Genomic DNA, 19,110 nt, shown 5'->3' on the forward strand with positions numbered 1-19,110 from the left:
ACGGTTAAAAGCTTGACTGTGCAGAAGAGAAATAGAGTGATAACTAGTGAGATTTTGTGTGTTTTTTTTCTTTTGTTGGATAAATGAAACAATGTGAAAGCGTAATAACACAGCAGAGAGAGAGGAGAAAGCTTGAATATAGAGTGAAAAAATAATTGATGCCTTTTTACAATCACGTTACACAACAGCCAGAGTGATCCTTTTAAAAAGAAATATTTAAATGTTAATTATATCAGTCTCCTACTCAAAATTTTTCAGTGATTTCTATAAAATATAAGCCAAAGTTATGAACAAAATTAGCTGGACATGGTGGTATATGCCTGTAGTCCCAGCTACCCAGTAGGCTGAGGTGGGAGAATTGCTTGAGCCCAGTGATCCTGGGAAGTTGAGGGAGATTGAGGCTGCAGTGAGCTGAGATCACACCACTGCACTCCACTCTGGGTGACAGAGCGAGACCCTGGCTCAAAAAAAGAAAAACAACCAAAGTCCTTCCTATGGACTACTAAGGCAGAGCCTAATCTAGCCCTTACCAGACATTCCATTTATCTCCTACCACTCTATTCTCTCACAGCCTTTCTACCACATGGGCTTCCTATTGTTTTTCAAATATATTCCTATTTCAGAACCTTTGCATTTACTATCCCAGTTGGTTGGAGTGGTTTTTCTTTGGATATTTTCATGGTTTTCTCCCTTATTGTTTTCCTCCCTTATTGCTTTCAAGGACAGTCCCTTTAATAAACAGTGCTAGGAAAACTAGATAACCATATGCAGAAGAATGAAAGTAGACCCCCATTTCTCACCATATATAAAAATCAAATCAAAATGAATTAAAGATTATATATAAGACCTGACACTATGAAACTACTAGAAGAAAACATTGGGGAAATGCTTTAGGACATCGGTCTGGGCAAAGATATTTTGGGTAAGATCTCAAAGGCAGAGGCAACAAAATTAGACAGATGGGATTATATCAAGCTAATATTACACAACAAAAGATACAGTCAACAAAGTACAGAGACAGCCTACAGAATGGGATAAAATATTTGCAAACTGTCTGACAAAGGCTTAATAAGCAGGCGACATAACTCAATTCAATAGCGAAACAGCAAAAACAAATCAATTTTGAAATGGGCAAAAGATCTGAATAGACATTTCTCAAAAGAAGGCATGCAAATGGCCAACAGGCATTTTAAAAAATGCTTACCGTACTAATCATTAGGAAAATGGAAATCCAAACCACAATTTGATATCATCTCACCCCAGTTAAAATCGTTTTCTTGATTAAAAAATTGGACAAAAAATAACAGATGCTGGCAAAGAGGTGGAAAAGGGAGAACACTCATATAGTTGTTAATAACCAAAAGAGAGCAAGAGTGAATATACTAAAATCAGACAAAACAGACTTTAAATCAAAAATTGTTCCAAGCCAGCCATGGTGGCTCACACCTGTAATCCCATCAGTTTGGGAGGCTGTGGCAGGTGGGTTGTTAGAGCACAGGAGTTTAAGAATAGCCTGGGTCAACATGACAAAATCCCATCTCTACAAAAGAAAAAAAAACAAAAACAAAAACAAAGAAAACAGGTCTGGTGGTGTGCTCCTGTAGTCGCAGCTACTCAGGAGACTGAGACAGGTGGATTGGTTGAGCCCCAGAGGGGGAGGCTGCAGTGAGCCATGTTTGCACCACTGCACTACAGCCTGGATGACAGAGCAAGACCCTGTCTCAAAAATAAAAGAACAAAACAACAAAAACTACTACAAGAGACAGGAAAGGGACATTATATAATGATAACAGGGTCAGTTTATGAAGCAAATATTAACAGTTATATATGCATCATACATCAGAGCTCCAAAGTATATGAAGCAAGCATTGACACTATTGAAGGAAGAAACATTACAGCTTTATGATAATAGTAGGAGAATTAAAGTATTATACTTTAAACACTTCAAATAATGGATAGAGCAACTAGACAAAGATCTATATGGAAATAGAGGATTTGAACAACATTGTAGAGCAGTTGGACCTAACAGACATAATGTAAAATATCCCAGCAACAACAGAATACACATTTGCTCAAGGGCACATGGAACATTCTCTGGGAGAGACCATATATTTAATGGCCTGGGAGAGGCCATTAAAAATGACTTAATAAATTTAAAAAGATTGAAATCATGCTAAGTATATTTTCTAATCACAATGAAATGAAACTAGAAATTAGCAAAAGGAAAAGTGGGAAATTCACAAATATGTACAAATTAAATAACACTCTTAACCAGTGGGTCAAAAAAGAAATCACAAGGGAAATTAGAATATATATTGAGATAAATGAAAGTGTAAATACAAAGTACCAAAAACTTCTAGGATGCAGTAAAAGCAGTTAATAGAGAAATGTTTAGCTGTAAATGTGTATATTAAAGAAGAGAGATCTCAAATCAGTAACTTAACTTTATGCCTGAAGAAACTAGAGAAGAACAAATTAAACCCAAAACTAGCATAAAGAAGAAAATAATAAAAATGGAAACAAATATAAATAAAAAATAGAAAAACAATAAAGAAAATCAACAAAAACAAGTGTTGACTATTTGAAAAGATCAAGAAAAGATCAAGAACAAACCTTTAGTTAGCTTAACTAAAAAAAGAGGGAAGACAAATAACTAAAATAAGAAAATGAGGACATTATTACCAAGTTTACAAAAGTTAAAAATATCATAAAAGAGTGCTATGGACAATTGTATGCCAACAGATGGGATAAGCTAGTAAAACGTCCTAGGAACATACAAACTACTAAGAATGAATCATGAAGAAAATGAAAATCTGAATAGACCTTTAACTAGTAAGGAGATTGAATCAGTAATCAAAAACTTCCCAACAAAGAAAAGCCTGGGATGAGACAGCTTCACCAGTGAATTCTGCCAAACATTCAAAGCAGAATTAATACCAATCCTCTCAGTCTCTTCCAAAAACTTGAACAGTATGTAACACTCCCTTACTCATTCTATGAGGCTAGCATTACCCTAATACCAAAGACACTATTAGAAAATAAGACTACAGACTAATATCCCCTATGAATATTTGCTATGGTTTGAGTGTTTGTCCCCTCCAAAACTCATGTTGAAATTTAATTGCCAGTATAACAATATTAAGATGTGGGACCTTTAAGAGATAATTAGGCCATGAGGGCTCTGCCGCCATGGGCATAGTTAATGCTGCTCCAAAATGGTCAGTTTGACTCCTGCTGCCCTTTCTCTTTGCCCTTCAGCCACATGATACCTTCCACTATGTGGAAGATGCTAGTGTCTTGATTTTGGACTTGCCAGATACTGGTGTCTTGGTTTTGGCCTTCTCAGCCTCCAGAACTGTGAAGAAATAAATTTCTGTTCTTTATAATTTACCCAACCTCAGGTATTCTGTTATAGCAGCACAAAACAGACTAAGACAATATTGATGCAAAAAATCCTCAACAAAACACTAGCAAATCAAATTCAACAGCATATTTAAATAATTACATACCATGACAAAGTGAGACTTATTCCTATAATGCAGTAATGGTTCAGCATACAAAATTAGTCATGATATACCATGCAATATACCATGTTAACAGGATTGAAAAGAAAAAACATGATCATCTCAACTGATTCAGAAAAAGCATTTGATAAAATTCAAATTTTATCAAATTTTAGGATTTTAAAAAACACCCAACAAACTAAGAATAGAAGGAACCAACTCAACAAAATAAAGATCATCCAACATAGGAAAAACCCACAACTAACATCATACTCCAGAGTGAAAGACTGAAAGCTTTTTGTCTACGATTGAAATAAGTCAAGGATATACTTCTATTCACCATAGTACTGAAAGTCCTAGACAGAGCAGTTAGGGAAGAAAAAGAAATAAAAGGCGTCAAATTGGATAGGAAGAAATAAAATTATCCCTGTTTGTAAACAACATGATATTAAGTATAGAAAGCCCTAAAGATTCCACACCCAAAAAAAATCCCACCTGTTAGAACTAATAAACAAATTCAGTAAAGTTACAAAATAAACATGCAAAAATCAGTTGTGTTTCGATAATTAACAACAAGCCATTTAAAGAAGACACAAATATATGGAAACAAATCACATTTTCATGAATTGGACCCTTGCCTTTCTCCATGTTCAAAAATTAAAACAGATCAAAGACCCAAATGCAAGAGGTAAAAACCATAAAGACTTAGAAGAAATCATAGGGGGGAAAGGTTTATGACATTGGATTTGGCGGTGACTTGGGTATGACACCAAAAACACAGGCAACTAAGGAAAAAATAAGTTGGACTTCATCAAAATTAAAACTTTTGTGTGTCAAAGGACACTATCAACAGAGTGAAAAGGCAACCCACAGAATAAGAGAAAGTATTTACAAATCATATTTGGTAAGAAATTGATATCTAGAATATATAAAGAACTACAGCTCAACAACAACAAAACCTGAATTTAAAATGGGCAAGGGACTTTAGAGATTTCTCCAAGAAGTTATACAGATGGCCAATAAGCATATGAAAAGATGCTCAGCATCCCTATTCATTAGTAAAAACACAGTGAGATGCTACTTCACACCCATTGATGTGGCTGTTATTCAAAAAAGCAAAGTAAGTGTTGGCAAGGATGTGTAGAAATTAGAACCCTTATGCATTGCTAGTAGGAATGTAAAATACTGCAGCCATTGTGGAAAAATGATATGACAATTCTTTAAAAACTTAAACATAGAATTACCATGTGATTCAGCAATCCTACTACTCTTTGGTTACATACCCAGAAGAAGTGCTAGCAAAGACTCAATTGGATATTTGTACATTCAGATTCAGAACAGCATTATTCACATTAGGCAAAAGGTGGAAACAACCCAAGTGTTCTTAAGCAGATGAATGGATAACCGTGAGGTGGTATATACACACAACATAGTAGTATTTAGCCTTAAAATGGAAAGAAAATTTTACATGTGCTACAAAGTAGAACCTTGGAGATGTTATACTAAGTTAAGTAAGTCAGTCACAAAAGCACAAATATTGTATGATTAAACTTATATGAGACACTAAGAATAGTCAAATTGATAAAGACAGAAAGTAGAAGGGTAGTTGCCAACGGTTGAGAGGGAGGAAGGAATGAGGAGTTAGTGCTTAATGGATACAGAGTTTCAGTTAGGAAGGATCCAAAAAGTTCTGGAGGTGAATGGTGGTGATGGCTACACAACAATGTGAATTATTTGATACATATTTTAACATATTTTTAAAAACTCTATTACAAAAAAAAAATTGGCCTAGCCTAGATTATCTTAGTAGCCATGTTTTATTGCTATTCAACTGTCAACTCATCAGTTTATATAAACTCACCAGCCTTTTACCACTCAGCTGTCTATACTCCAAGTCAGTTCTTCTCTCAGTGTTTCTTCCAGTTCACTGCAATTTGAGACTCAGAAGCTTTTCTTTGAGAAGTTAGTATGCTGTATCCATTAAGGAGCATTCCGTTCAGGAAAGACATCCAAGCATTCCAAATTGATAAGGGAGGTAAAGACAAAACAGATAAGTGATTTTTAAAATATTATTGGCTTAAATTACAAAAGCACCACATTTTTTTTTTTTTTTTTTAAGTAAACAAGATGTGCAGAATATAAAGTGATAGTCCTCTCCCTCACTCCCTAGGGCTGTCCATTGTTAGTAATTGGGTATATATCCTTTCAGAGTATGTGAATCATATTTTTTCAAAAATGGAATCATTCTAATCTGAAAAAGGTTTTAAATGTTTTAATGTCATCATCTTCTCCATTATCATCACTAAGATTTATTGAGGTTTGTTTGCCAGAGAGCTTTACAGTTATTTAATCCTTGTATAAATCTTAAGAGGAAGTATTATTTTCGTTTTTTGAATGAGGAAAATTAAGTGCAGAGATGAAGTAACTTGACCACAACCACATAGCTACTAAGTTAGTAGAATTAGTAGACCTAGAATTTGAAAAAAATGTTTGACCACAAACTTCTTGTCTATAACTTCTCTGCCAAAAATTGTCAATAGTCTTTCAGGTTTGCACATATAAACCTACCTCATGTCATGAATACCTGACAATACCTTGTACTACACCTCCTTCTTGCAACTCTCTTTTTTTTTTTTTTTTTTTTTTTTTTGAGATGGAGTATCATTCTGTTGCCCAGGCTGGAGTGCAGTGGCACTCACTTGGCTCACCTCTGCCTCCTGGGTTCCAGTGATACTCCTGCCTAAGCCTCCTGAGTAGCTGGGATTACAGGCATCTGCCACCACGCCCAGCTAATTTTTTTATTTTTAGTAGAGACAAAGTTTCACCATGTTGGCCAGGCTGGTCTCGAGCTCCTGACCTCAAGTGATCTGCCCACCTCAACCTCCCAAAGTGCTGGGATTACAGATGTGAGCCACTGCGCCCAGCCCTTACTTTCTATTCTTATATGAACCTTCTCATTTTTTCCTGTGGCTTGAAATATCTGTGACAATTAACTCCTAAATTTATATTCCTAGTCCAGACCTGCCCTCTGAACTGTAGACCCATATGTCTCACTGCTACTTGGAAGGAACATTAAACTGAATATCCAGACCTGAACTTGCATATTCACCTTTTTTTCTCACCTGTACCATTGCAGGAGAGTAATGAGTTTAATAAGCTGCTGTGTGGAATAATACTACCTTTTATTTACACTAAATTTACTTCACATAAATTTCAAAGGATAATCTCTCCTCCTACTACTAGTGTCCTGCTATTGATCACGAAATATATTTATTTTACCTGGCCCCTAAATAGTGTTTTTCTCCTTTAGTTCTAGACCAAATTTTCCATTGTTATGCCTAGGCTCTCTTGCCACCATGCTGTTAAATTGTTTTTTTTAGAACCTCTAGTCTTAAAACATGGCTCTTTTTAGCTTATCCTCTGGTACAGCCCTCATTCTAGACCATACTAAAATACCAGACAATTTCAGATACATAGAAGCAGTGCACTAATCTCAGAAACACAGAAGCAGTCTTCTTCCCTTCAACATTTAAATTCATATTACTTCATAAATCAGAAAGGAAAATTAACATTTAATGAATGAACATATTCTACAAGTGTTACAGCCCTACAAAAGTATGCATTGTTAGCTTTATTTTCAAACGAAGAAACTGAGACTCAGAAATGTTGATTTTCCAATCTAAGTTGCAAAATCTATGCTGAAACTAGGTTTATCAGACCAAAGACCATATTCGTTATACTAACCTAGCTAAGTCATAGCTCATTCCAGGTTTTCAAACTGTTTTCTTCCCATTGCTATGAATAACTTAATATAGTCTCCTCTCTTCTTGGATGAATCCTTTCTTTGTGACTTATACATCTCTTTTTACCAAAAGAGGCTAGAGTATAATATTTAATGTTTCCTTTACTCATCCTTCAATTTATCATGTGCCAGAGACATCATATGTGCTAGCAATTAAAAGATAGATAAAACAGAGCACGCACTTAAAGGGTTCACAGTCAAATATTGCTTATTCCATTTCTGGGCATGTGTAAGCATTCATACATACCCACACTAAGAGGTCTTCTGTTCATTCTAAAGTAGAGGAATCTTTTAATCACAATAGCCTCTGACCAGACAACTTTTAATATGCTTACAGAATAAGACAAAAGATTATTATGGCGAATATAGGGTGGTAGAGTTGGTTTGGCCCCTGAATTGCTTATTATGTAGGATAAGCTGTTACAAAGAGACTAAGAAATACAGTGTGTAAATATAGAAGTTGACTTTTGCCTCTGCTTGGCACAAAGACTCATGTGAGTAATCCCAGCACTTTGAGAGGCTAAGGCAGGAAAATTGCTTGAGCCCAAGAGTTCAAGACCAGCCTGGGCAACATAGCGAGACCCTGTCTTAATTTAAAAAAATAAAAAATAAAAAAATAAAAGTTATGTCTTTTGTAGCAGTCCACAGGTGAATAGAACAGGGCTAGTAAGGCAGCTCTACCGTTCTTTTTTTTTTTTTTTGAGACAGAGTTTGACTCTGTCGCCCAGGCTGGAGTGTAGTGGCCGGATCTCAGCTCACTGCAAGCTCCGCCTCCCAGGTTTACGCCATTCTCCTGCCTCAGCCTCAGCCTCCCAAGTAGCTGGGACTACAGGTGCCCGCCACTGCACCCGGCTAGTTTTTTTGTACTTTTTAGTAGAGACGGGGTTTCACCGTGTTAGCCAGGATGGTCTTGATCTCCTGACCTCGTGATCCGCCCGTCTCAGCCTCCCAAAGTGCTGGGATTACAGGCTTGAGCCACCACGCCCGGCCAGCTCTACCGTTCTTAATATATGGCTTCCCTCTCTGAAATCACAGTGGCTGCTCTCCTTATTTCCTTGCCAATGAGAAGGGGAAGAGAAGTGAAGGGCAGACAGCTTTCTTTTAATGATGTTGTCCAAAATTTGTGCAGATTATTTCTGTTCACACCCTCTCGCCAGAACTTAGTCACATGATCACATGTAGTAGTGAAGAAGGCTAGTAAATATATCCTCTAGCTGCGTGACCATGTGCCCTGTTAAAACTCTATATTACTAAAAGGAAGAAATAAAATGGATATGGGGAATAATTAGCAGTCCTTGCCACATCTTTTGGCTTACTAGTCTAGAATTGCTTGGAGAGTTTCAGGTATCACAAGACTCCATAATATGGAATTAAATATTTAATCAGTTTATTACTCATACCAAGTTACTTGTCATCAATTTCTGCCACTGTTCCATGGGAGAAATTTCTATTGCTTCTTTGACCATCTTTCCAGGAGAAGAATAATAAAATAATTAAAACATCTGAAAATGTTAAAACTGATTGCTACAAGTCAGATTACCATAATCATAAATGATTAGGTTATAGAAAACCTGCAGCTGGCCTCTCCTGCTTGTCCCAAGATTCTTTGCATTATGTAATCAGAAAATAGAAATCCCTTTGTTGAGAAAAGAAATTTGAAATGGAATTTTTCTCTTCTTGCCCCCTCTTGATTAAAAGAGAAAAACTGACAAAGTCTTACATAGAAGGAAGCAATATCCTTAATTATAAAATGATTCAGATGCTATGTTATATTAATTGCTTTTTCTTTGTACTGAGAAGAAAAGTGAAGGGTACATAATATTTAAAACCATCCAATTTGCTAAGCTTGTTGACTAGCCAGTAAGGCTGAGGAGAAGGCCTAAAATAAGAGTAAATTTGACTGTGCCTTGTCTTTTTATCATAAATTACAGATCTTCTCTAACGTTTTTCTGACAATAAATGTTAAGCGATCAGGACTGTTTTGTTGTCAGATTGCTTTATTCAGGAGCTAGTCTTGACCCATGTGAAATGTAAAGCTTTAACCTAAGGCTTATGTTACCTCTAAAAGCTTGTAAAACATATTTTAAAGGATTGCAAAAGGCATAAAATACCTTTATTGTAGGTACTATGTTAAAAAAAATCCTTCATTTTCACATAAGATGTAAATGGCCTTATTATGGTTTACCACTCTTTTTTTTTCCCCAACAACATATATACTCTATCCAAAGTGTTGACAGGGTAAAGTGGTTCATTCTGGTTTTTTCCTAATGAAACTACTGGTATTAGAATAAAGGTGCTCCAGGTGGTTTTTGATCAAAGCTTTATTTCTTTGTTTTACATTGTCAGTACTTTGCCAGTAGATTTATTTTCCACATTATCAGAATGAAAAATATTTGTATCCTTTCTTCCAAGGTTTTACTTCCAGAAATATGTCCTGTTAAAACTTGTAGTCAGGTATGTAGGATATGTATTCAAGGAGATTGGTTAATAAAGAATTAATGATATTCATTCAAAAATATATTGAGCACCTACTATGTATCCCGAACTGTACTAAGTACTAAATCTATAGTGATAAGCAAACAGACATGCTTGCTTCCTGCTTCATGGAATGGTGGCACAGTCTAGTAAAGCAGAGACTAATCAAACAGTCTCACAAATATAGCTTGAAACTCTGATCAGGCCGGGCGCGGTGGCTCAAGCCTGTAATCCCAGCACTTTGGGAGGCCAAGACGGGTGGATCACCAAGTCAGGAGATCGAGACCATCCTGGCCTACACGGTGAAACCCCGTCTCTACTAAAAAATACAAAAAACTAGCCGGGCGAGATGGTGGGCGCCTCTAGTCCCAGCTACTCAGGAGGCTGAGGCAGGAGAATGGCGTAAACCCGGGAGACAGAGCTTGCAGTGAGCCGAGATTGCGCCACTGCACTCCAGCCTGGGCGACAGAGCGAGACTCCGTCTCAAAAAAAAAAAAAAAACTCTGATCAAAGTGTCAAGAAGAAAGGTAAATTGCTATTTGAATGTCTGTTGGGGACTTGACCTAATCCAGCAGGTCAGAGATTATCGTTATATAATGATTTTTGAAAGGGCAGGTTTGGAGGGCTTTTTAAGTACAAGGACCTGCATTATAAAGACCCATTGGCCTAAAAGAACTTAAAGTATAAGGGAAATAGTGCAATGAGAAGAGTCAGAGGCTCTTAGTAGGGACTTGGAGACCATATTAAGGACTTTTGGTTCTTTATTCTAGGAGTGTAAGAAGCCATTTAAGGTTTTTTGGGGGACAAGGGTGAGGGGTAGAAAAAAAAGTATGGAGTAATATGATTACATGTGCATTTTGCAAAGAACACAATGGCTGCTAGAGAATAGTTAGGCTATTGCAGCAGTCCATTAAGGTCGTGGTAATAGACTTAAGAGATATTAATAGTTAAGATTAAACTTGATACTTGGGGCCAGGCACAGTGGCTTATACCTGTAATAGTACTTTGGGAGGCCCAGGCAGACGGATCACTTGAGGTCAGGAGTTCAAGACCAGCCTGGCCAACATGATGAAACCCTGTCTGTACTAAAAATACAAAAATTAGCCAGGCGTGATGGTGGGCACCTGTAATCCCAGCTATTCGGGAGCCTGAGGCAGGAGAAGCACTTGAACCCAGGAAGTGGAGGTTGCGTTGAGCCTAGATCACACCACTGTACTCCAGTGAGCAAGACAGAGCTCTAAAAGAGCAAGACTCCATCTCAAAAAGATAAATAAATAAATAAATAAAAAAGATTGATGCTTGGTAATGGATTGGCTATAGAACAAATAGATGTCAAAGATGGTCACAGCTTTCTGTATAGATAAGAGCACCGTGTACCAAGAAAAGGAATACTAGCAAAGAACCAGACTTTTCGGGGGTGGAGAGGAGAGATGAGAGGGAGTGGTAATGGGGGGAAATCATCAGTTTGGAATATTTGAAGTGCTTTCCCCAGAACAGTTGACCACATAGATCCATAGCTTAGAAGAGAGATCTAAGCTAGAAGAAAAATTTGAGCTACTGGCATGGATGAGATTACCTAGGAAGAGAATATATAGCAAGAGAGGGCCTCATGTGAGCTAGAGGTACTCATAAGATGTGGCGTAGTGGTTAGTTAGGGGCTTGGGCTTTGTATTCAGGCAAGCCTAGATTCAAATCTTAGCTCTCCTATCTACTGGGAAAGCTTAATAGTTAAGATTAAAATTGATACTTGGGGGCCGGGTGCGGTGGCTCACGCCTATAATCCCAGCACTATGGCAGGCTGAGGCAGGCCAATCACTTGAGGTCAGGAGTTCAAGACCAGCCTGGCCAACATGGCAAAATCCTGTTTCTTCTAAAAATACAAAAATTAGCCAGGTGTGATGCGGGGGAGGGGGGCGCCTATAATCGCAACTACTTGGGAGACTGAGGCAGGAGAATCGCTTGAACCCGGGAGGTGGAGGTTGCAGTGAGCCTAGGCAGATTATTTTGTACCTCTTTAAGACTCAATTTTCTCATCTGTAAAATGTGGGAAATAGTCTCCTAGGATGGTTGGTTTAAGGATTAAATGAGATAAAATAAAACTGATTTTGGTACATAGTATGTAATGAAATTATCACATGATGGTAATGTGTTGCTGAGTTGAAAAATTTGGTTGCAGAATAGTTCTCATTTGTAAAAAAGTGTGATACATATACACATATGTATACAGGAGTTCTGAAAGGGTATATACCAAAATGTCAGTAGTAGTTACCCTTGAGGAAAAATGGAAGGCAAAGTAAGGGAGGATCCTGCCACGTTTTACTTTGTACATATCTGTACGTACTTGTTTTTGTTGTGTTGGTGGTAGTGGTCATTTTGTTATTTGAATTTTTTGACAAAGGTGTGTGATTTTTATAACTTTTAATAGCCATTAATCTTTAATCATTTAGTCCATTTTGTCTCTTTGTAAACTTTGAACAACCAGGGCTTTGTTTTTTGTTTTGTTTTGTTTGCTTGACAGGAATGTTTTTGATTCAATGGAGATGCCATACTGATTTCTCATAAACACCTGAGTCCTAGGTTACAATGAACTAGAAAAAAGACTGAGAGATCTGGCTTCGGTGATAACCAGAGCTTTTGTTCATAAACATACGTACTACATGCTCTATGTCTTAGTCCATTTGTACTCTATAACAAAATACCTTATACCAGGTGATTTATAAATAATAGAAATTTATTTCTCACAGTTTTAGAGGCTGAGAAGTCCAAGATCAAGGCTCCAGCAGGCTTGGTGTCTGGTGAGGGCCCAGTCTCTGTTTCCAAGATGGCACCTCATTGCTGCATCATCTAGTGGAGATGAACAGTGTATTCTAATATGGCAGAAGGGATGGAGGGCAAAAAGGACTGAACTCTGTGTGAAGCCCCTTTTATAAAGGCCTTAATCTTATTCATATGGGAGCAGCCCTTACAACTTAATACCTCCTAAAAGGCCCCACTTCTTAATACCATCACAATGGGGATTAAGTTTCAACATGAATTTTGGTGGGGACACACATTCAGATTATAGCATTTCACCCCTGGCTCCCCCAGATTTATATCCTGCACACATACAAAATATATGAGATACATGTACATGATACATATTTATTCCATCCCAAAAGCCCCAAAAAGACTTACCTTGTTCCAGCATCAACTTTAAACCCTAAAGTTTTCATCTAAACATTATCTAAATCAGATATGGAAATGAGACTCAAAGTACAATTCATCCAGAGACAAATTCCTCTCCAGCTGTGAGCCTATGAAATTATACAGTTATATGCTTCCAAAAGACAATAGTGGGACAGACATAGGATAGACATTCCCACTCCAATATAGAGCAACAGGAAAGAACAAAGGGCTAACAGGTTCTAACCACATCCAAACACCTCAAATAAACAACAACAACAAACCCAGTGGGCCAACATTAAACCCTGAAGCTTGAGTATAGTCTTCAACTCCCATTTCTTATTTTCTGGACACACTGGGGTGAAAGTTGGGCCCCCAAGGCTCTAGGCAACCCTACTCCATCACATTGTTGGCTGCATTTCTTGGTGTTGGAGTTGCATGCCTTTGGGTCTCCCAGCCTGGAGTTGCACCCTGATGGCTCTACTGGTCTGGGGTCTTGGGGTGGCCCTGTCTGGGCAACTCCAATAGGAATTGCCCTGATGGCGACTCTCTGCATTGGCCTCACTCCCGCGGCTTTGGATATTATGTAGATATCTTGCTCATTGTTAAAAGACAGGAACTAACATTGCCAACGAGCATATTGCAAGACAAATATTTTATATATTCTGTCTCTTTCAATCCTTCAGGTAAATGTAATTTTCGTTTAAAGAGGAAGAAACCAAAGGCTCAAAGAGGCAAGTAAATTAATCAGGAACGAAACACAGGATTGTAAAATAAAAATAGTTTGTCACAGTTTACCACTTGGCATGCTGAGAAATTGGTGGCAGCACTGTCACCTAAAAGTAGATAATTAGATTGGAAATCTGATCTGTCAAGTTGCAGATCTTCTAGATAAGTCTTGGTACTGGAGGATGGGAACGTACAGGGCTTATAACCTAGTAGGCAGAAAACGATTGAAGAAAGACCAGTGTAAGCCAGAATCTCTGGGTTGCTGATCCTATTTGATCTCATACTTTTTAAAGAAAACTCAAAATTGAAGTTGATTCTTAGCCTACCAAAATTTCAAGATATATTTTAATTAGATTGTGTCTAAATAAATTAGTTTCTATCTAAAGTGCTATGTATTAGGATAATTAATATTTAATTATCTTCCTTCATGAACTGTGGAGCTTCCTATGGAGAGCATTTGTGGTAGCCATGCAAATTCTTCCGTACATCTTTCATTCTCTTTGTTAACCTTGGAATAATTTGAAAAGTTTTAAAATTGGGACTATTTCATTTTTTTTTCAATCCACTCAACATTTATTAAATTCCTTAATAAATCATTGGAGGAAAGCAGTGATATTTTTTAGAATATTGAAATTAGTTATTGAGGAGGAGAAGAAATGTTTGACTTAGAGTATTATAGATGACTTAAGGGCACTTAAACTTTTTTTTCCCTGGGTAAGAAATAAGTGCCTTGGAAAATACAAAAAAAAAAAAAAAAAGTTCAATACCAGCAATAGGAAAAAATTCAATTTATGGAACTCTATTTTAATATTTATGATACTCACAAAAACTTAAACAGGTATCTACACAAAATTATAGGAAATATGCTGCCTTAGTTTTGAAGAGGAAATATTGAAATTTTGCCTGGATAAAAGGGTAATTTTTAAAATAAACTTTTTTTTTGCTTATCATAATCCAGAATATGGGCAACCATTTTTAATAAATTTAGGATGTGTGCTATATTTGATCACCAGTGTTTTAAGTTTTACTTTTGAACACTAAGAAAGAATACAAAGTTAACCTTATGGGCCAGGCGGGGTGGCTCATGTCTGTAATCCCAGCACTTTGGGAGGCCAAGGTGGGAGGATCACTTGAGCCCAGGAGTTTGAGAACAGCCTGGGCAACATAGCAAGACCCTGTCTCTATATAAATAATATAGTAATAAATAAAATAAAATAAAAAACAAAGTACCTTATAGCACAAGTACCTAAGTACCTGTTTACCTATTTAGATGCTGGTAGACCACTTGTTTTGCTAGTCTTTGAAACTGGAAGGAGTGTCAAATACACAGAAGCCAGAGTCATCTTGGCCAGATGGTGTTTGATACAGATGGATGGTTAGTTGTCATGTAGATCTCCTAGTTGGTAACTTGTTGCTGCCATCTGACTCAAAGAATCATTCACACACACTGGCTGTCAAAAGCATCTTCTCTTCTGTCTGTTTTAGCTGTCATGTCTGTGCTCTGTACAGAAGTGTTGACAAGACATTGCTGTTGTACATTTTCAATGTGGTTGTTAGTGAGTTTTCTGTTTTGTGGGGTCTTTGATAGTGCTAGAATGTACTTGCTTTGTAATTGTATTTTAAAAAAAATACTATGACGGTACAGCAATAATCTGACTTTGTAAAAGGACTTTTCACATTTTAAGTTTAGGCAGATATGTTCTGTGAACAAAAGCATTTAATAAAAGGAAAAAAAAAAAGACTAGTTTCGTTTAGTTTCCAAACAGCAAATAAACCAAATTCTACTGGTTGTTTCCCAGTTTGATGTAATATTTCCTTTTGGACTTTCCGTCTAATAGTCTGTGGTCAAAATCTTTATACTCTTTTCTGAATATACATTTTCTCAAATTACTACCTTTTTTCTAATGATATAAGCTTCCCTTTTTTTCCAAAAAAAAAATCTTCAAACATTACCTATTTTTTGCATCCATTTTCTCAAACTTAATATCCCTTTGTTGTATTTACCTACTGACCTTGTTTCTGTTTTTACTGTTTCCCTTAGAGAAATATAAGCAAAGGCATTCCTCCATTCCTCCAGATCATTTCTGAAAGCATATCTGTTCCTCTGATATTTCTTTTTTGTTTTTTTTAAGTGAAAGTAAGTTTATTAAGAAAGTAAAGGAGTAAAAGAATGACTACTCTAGAGGCAGAGCAGCAGCATGGGATGCTTAACTGTGATATTTCTTTAACAATTTAATTAGTTTGTTTATTCAACTAATATTTACCGAGCATCCCAATATGTGCCAGGCACTCTGTAATACTCTGGAGATATCAGGAGGAAATACTCTCTACCCTTGAGAAGTTCAGTCTAGAGGGAAATCAGACATTAGACAATTAGACTAGAACATTATAACTGCTAAATGTAAGTATATGAAAAGTGTAGAAGGAAAACATGGGCTCTTGCTGTTCTATTTCCCCTCTTATACTTCCAGAGTATTGGTTTTTAAAATTATTGTAGACTTTGCTCAACCTTTATAATACTTTATTAAGTAGCTTAAGAAGTAGTTAAAACTTCAACTTGAAATAGCCATTGATTCATTAATTTTTCCTAGTTATTGAATACATTTTTAGGATTATTTATTATACTATCTTATATGCAGATGTGCTAAAATATGTTTTTTAAACCAGAGAATAGAAGATAAAAATTAACTGGCAGAAGCTTTCTGAGTTGGTTTCAAAAGAAAATATATGGTTTCTTCATTAAGTTGGGAGAAAAAGACATGGAGACTTGAATAACATAGACATTTATGCTGGACCTGTCTCTAACTTGCTAAGTTTTTTGGACTGGTTACTTAATATCTGGACTGTATAATGTATATACCTATCAAAATAAAGTGAAAAAATAGGTACTTGTTGATTGATGTTTGTGAAGAACTTTGAGTTCTTGGAGAAAGCTTTAATTAGTGCAGAAATATATAGAGAAGTCTCTAACTTGTTTGCTGATTCTTCAGCCCTGGTGGTGCTGTGTAGCCCAAGTCAATCAATATTTAGAATTTGCTGTAGATTTTTGGGTCCTTCATTCAGTCAGCTTATGACACTATTTCTAGGGGGTTGGGTGTGAATTTATACAGAAATAAGATGTCTTATCCTGGGAAGCCAGGCCCTAGACTAGACTTGGGTATCAGTGATCATTTCTGAGACATATTCATTGGACATACACTTCAGGTAGACCCACATGATTCATTCTTCTGTTCACAATAATAAAATGTAGTTGGAATCCGTATTTCCTTTTTTAATTTTTCAGTGAACATATACTGAACATCTCCTATGTATAAGTTACTTAATCTATATGAATTCTATGGGGAATGTGAAACTATGTAAGACTGCCTTTAGGCAGTGTGCAAAGACAGTGCACCACATGGGTTGCTTATCAGCTTTGTCAGTTATTCATATTTAAACGGTATTACTTATAAAAGTTCACCTTTTATTTGGGAAAATGTATTTAGCTTTCGTTTCTTTTTTTTTGAGACGGAGTCTCACTCTGTTGCCCAGGCTGGAGTGCAGTGGCGCAAACTCGGCTCACTGCAAGTGCTGCCTCTCAGGTTCACACCATTCTCCTGCCTCAGCCTCCCGAGTAGCTGGGACTACAGGCGCCTGCCACCACACCTGGCCAATTTTTTGTATTTTTACTGGAGACAGGGTTTCACTGTGTTAACCAGGATGGTCTCGATCTCCTGACCTCGTGATCCGCCCGCCTCAGCCTCCCAAGCTTTAATTTCTTAAGCTAATTTATATTTGCTAATCGATGAACAGCTGTGTAATTTATTAAAATTTTTAAGTTTATTGGTCTCTGAAAATAATAGAGCTTCACTAATTTTGAACTTTAAGAATCAGTTTAAAGTCAAATAGTATCTACTGAATATCATTCTGAGATTATTAGAACTTCATTTTCATTTTATATTTTAGGGAATTTGCAACTTAGACATTATTTATCCCTCCAGGGATAGAAATTGGTTAAAAAAAAAAAAAGTTCTCTGTTACTGTTTGGTGATACGTTTTTAAGACTGTACTAATTTGGTAATTGTGATACAACAGTTTCAAATTTGCTTGAAGGTTTGCAACATCTGTATTCCTCAGTATAAACTTGTGTCTTATTTCATTGCTTTATTTTCACAGTCATTGCAATAAAATAGCAAAATGAATGGATTAACAATATAAGGGAAACTGTGGCATTTAAGATAGACACCAAAGGTCAACCATGGTGTTCTCTTAATTTCTTAAAACTTAGCAGAGAAGTTTCTGGTCATTATAATTTTATAATTTGTATTTGTCCCTTTGATTTTTATCAACACTTCCTTAGTGTTTGTGTGCCCTAAAAATAAATTTGGAAGTGTGTTTATTTGAAAGACACAAAATCTTAATTTTTTAAGTTAGTGTGTATTTTTAAAAAATCACTTTAGTATTTGTTGTTTCATTTGTGCTTTTTTTTTTCATTAAGGAATAAATGCTGAATTACAGTTTTGATCCTTACTGAAGGATCAGGAAATCGTAGATTGAATCCTTGACTGATATGTGTTTAAATAAGATAATCTTTTTTTTTTTTTTTTTTCCTGAGACGGAGTCTTGCTCAGTCTACCAGGCTGGAGTACAGTGGCGCGATCTCGGCTCACTGCAAGCTCCACCTCCCAGGTTCATGCCATTCTCCTGCCTCAGCCTGCCAAGTAGCTGGGACTACAGGCGCCCACCACTATGCCTGGCTAATTTTTTTTGTATTTTTAGTAGAGACGTGGTTTCACCGTGTTAGCTAGGATGGTCTCGATCTCCTGACCTCATGATCCACCTGCCTTGGCCTCCCAAAAGCTGGGACTACAGGCGTGAGCCACCGCGCCCGGCCAAATAAGATAATCTTTAAAACTTTTACGGTGCTTTAAGTGTCTTCAATCACTGATGTTTGTAACAATTACAAGTACATTCCTGGAGCCAGTTTGTATCTCATAAGTCACAATACCTGCAAAATGACAATGTAGGCAACTCATACCTATTTATATTATTAATGGATGGTAAATAATGTGTTCATGTCTGTCAGTAAATATCACGCTAACTGGTTTTTATGTCAGCAGACTGAGAACTATGAGCAGAGAATACGTGAACAACAGGAACAGCTGTCCCTTCAACAAACTATTATTGACAAGCTAAAATCACAGTTACTTCTTGTGAATTCCGCTCAAGGTATGTGCATGTTAATTTTTTATGTATTTCTAGAACCTCTCGGTGAAAAGAAAGGTGTAAGTTGAGTTCTTCTGTTGTATTCCTTCGTTGTTTCTCCATAGTTTTGATATTATAACTGTGGTACAGTTATATGTTACATTTATTTAAATGAACACTTGCAGGATATGGGAAAGTGGACTTTCACCTATACTATACTATACTATACTATACTATACTATACTATACTATACT

At 36.6% G+C, this 19,110-nt stretch overlaps 1 protein-coding gene across 5 annotated transcripts in view; it reads left to right on the forward strand.

Moving 5' to 3' along the window:
* Positions 1–19,110, forward strand: part of TANK (TRAF family member associated NFKB activator) — a 106,853-nt gene that overhangs the window by 55,067 nt on the left and 32,676 nt on the right. For all 5 annotated transcript variants that reach the window (XM_023217362.3, XM_023217360.3, XM_026454096.1 and 2 more), the window contains one exon: positions 18,771–18,879. In XM_023217362.3, coding sequence (XP_023073130.1) covers positions 18,771–18,879 — 109 coding nt within the window. The remainder of the gene's footprint in view (positions 1–18,770; positions 18,880–19,110) is intronic.

Source organism: Piliocolobus tephrosceles, chromosome 11 (assembly GCF_002776525.5).
Source record: "Piliocolobus tephrosceles isolate RC106 chromosome 11, ASM277652v3, whole genome shotgun sequence".
NCBI lineage: Eukaryota > Metazoa > Chordata > Mammalia > Primates > Cercopithecidae > Piliocolobus > Piliocolobus tephrosceles.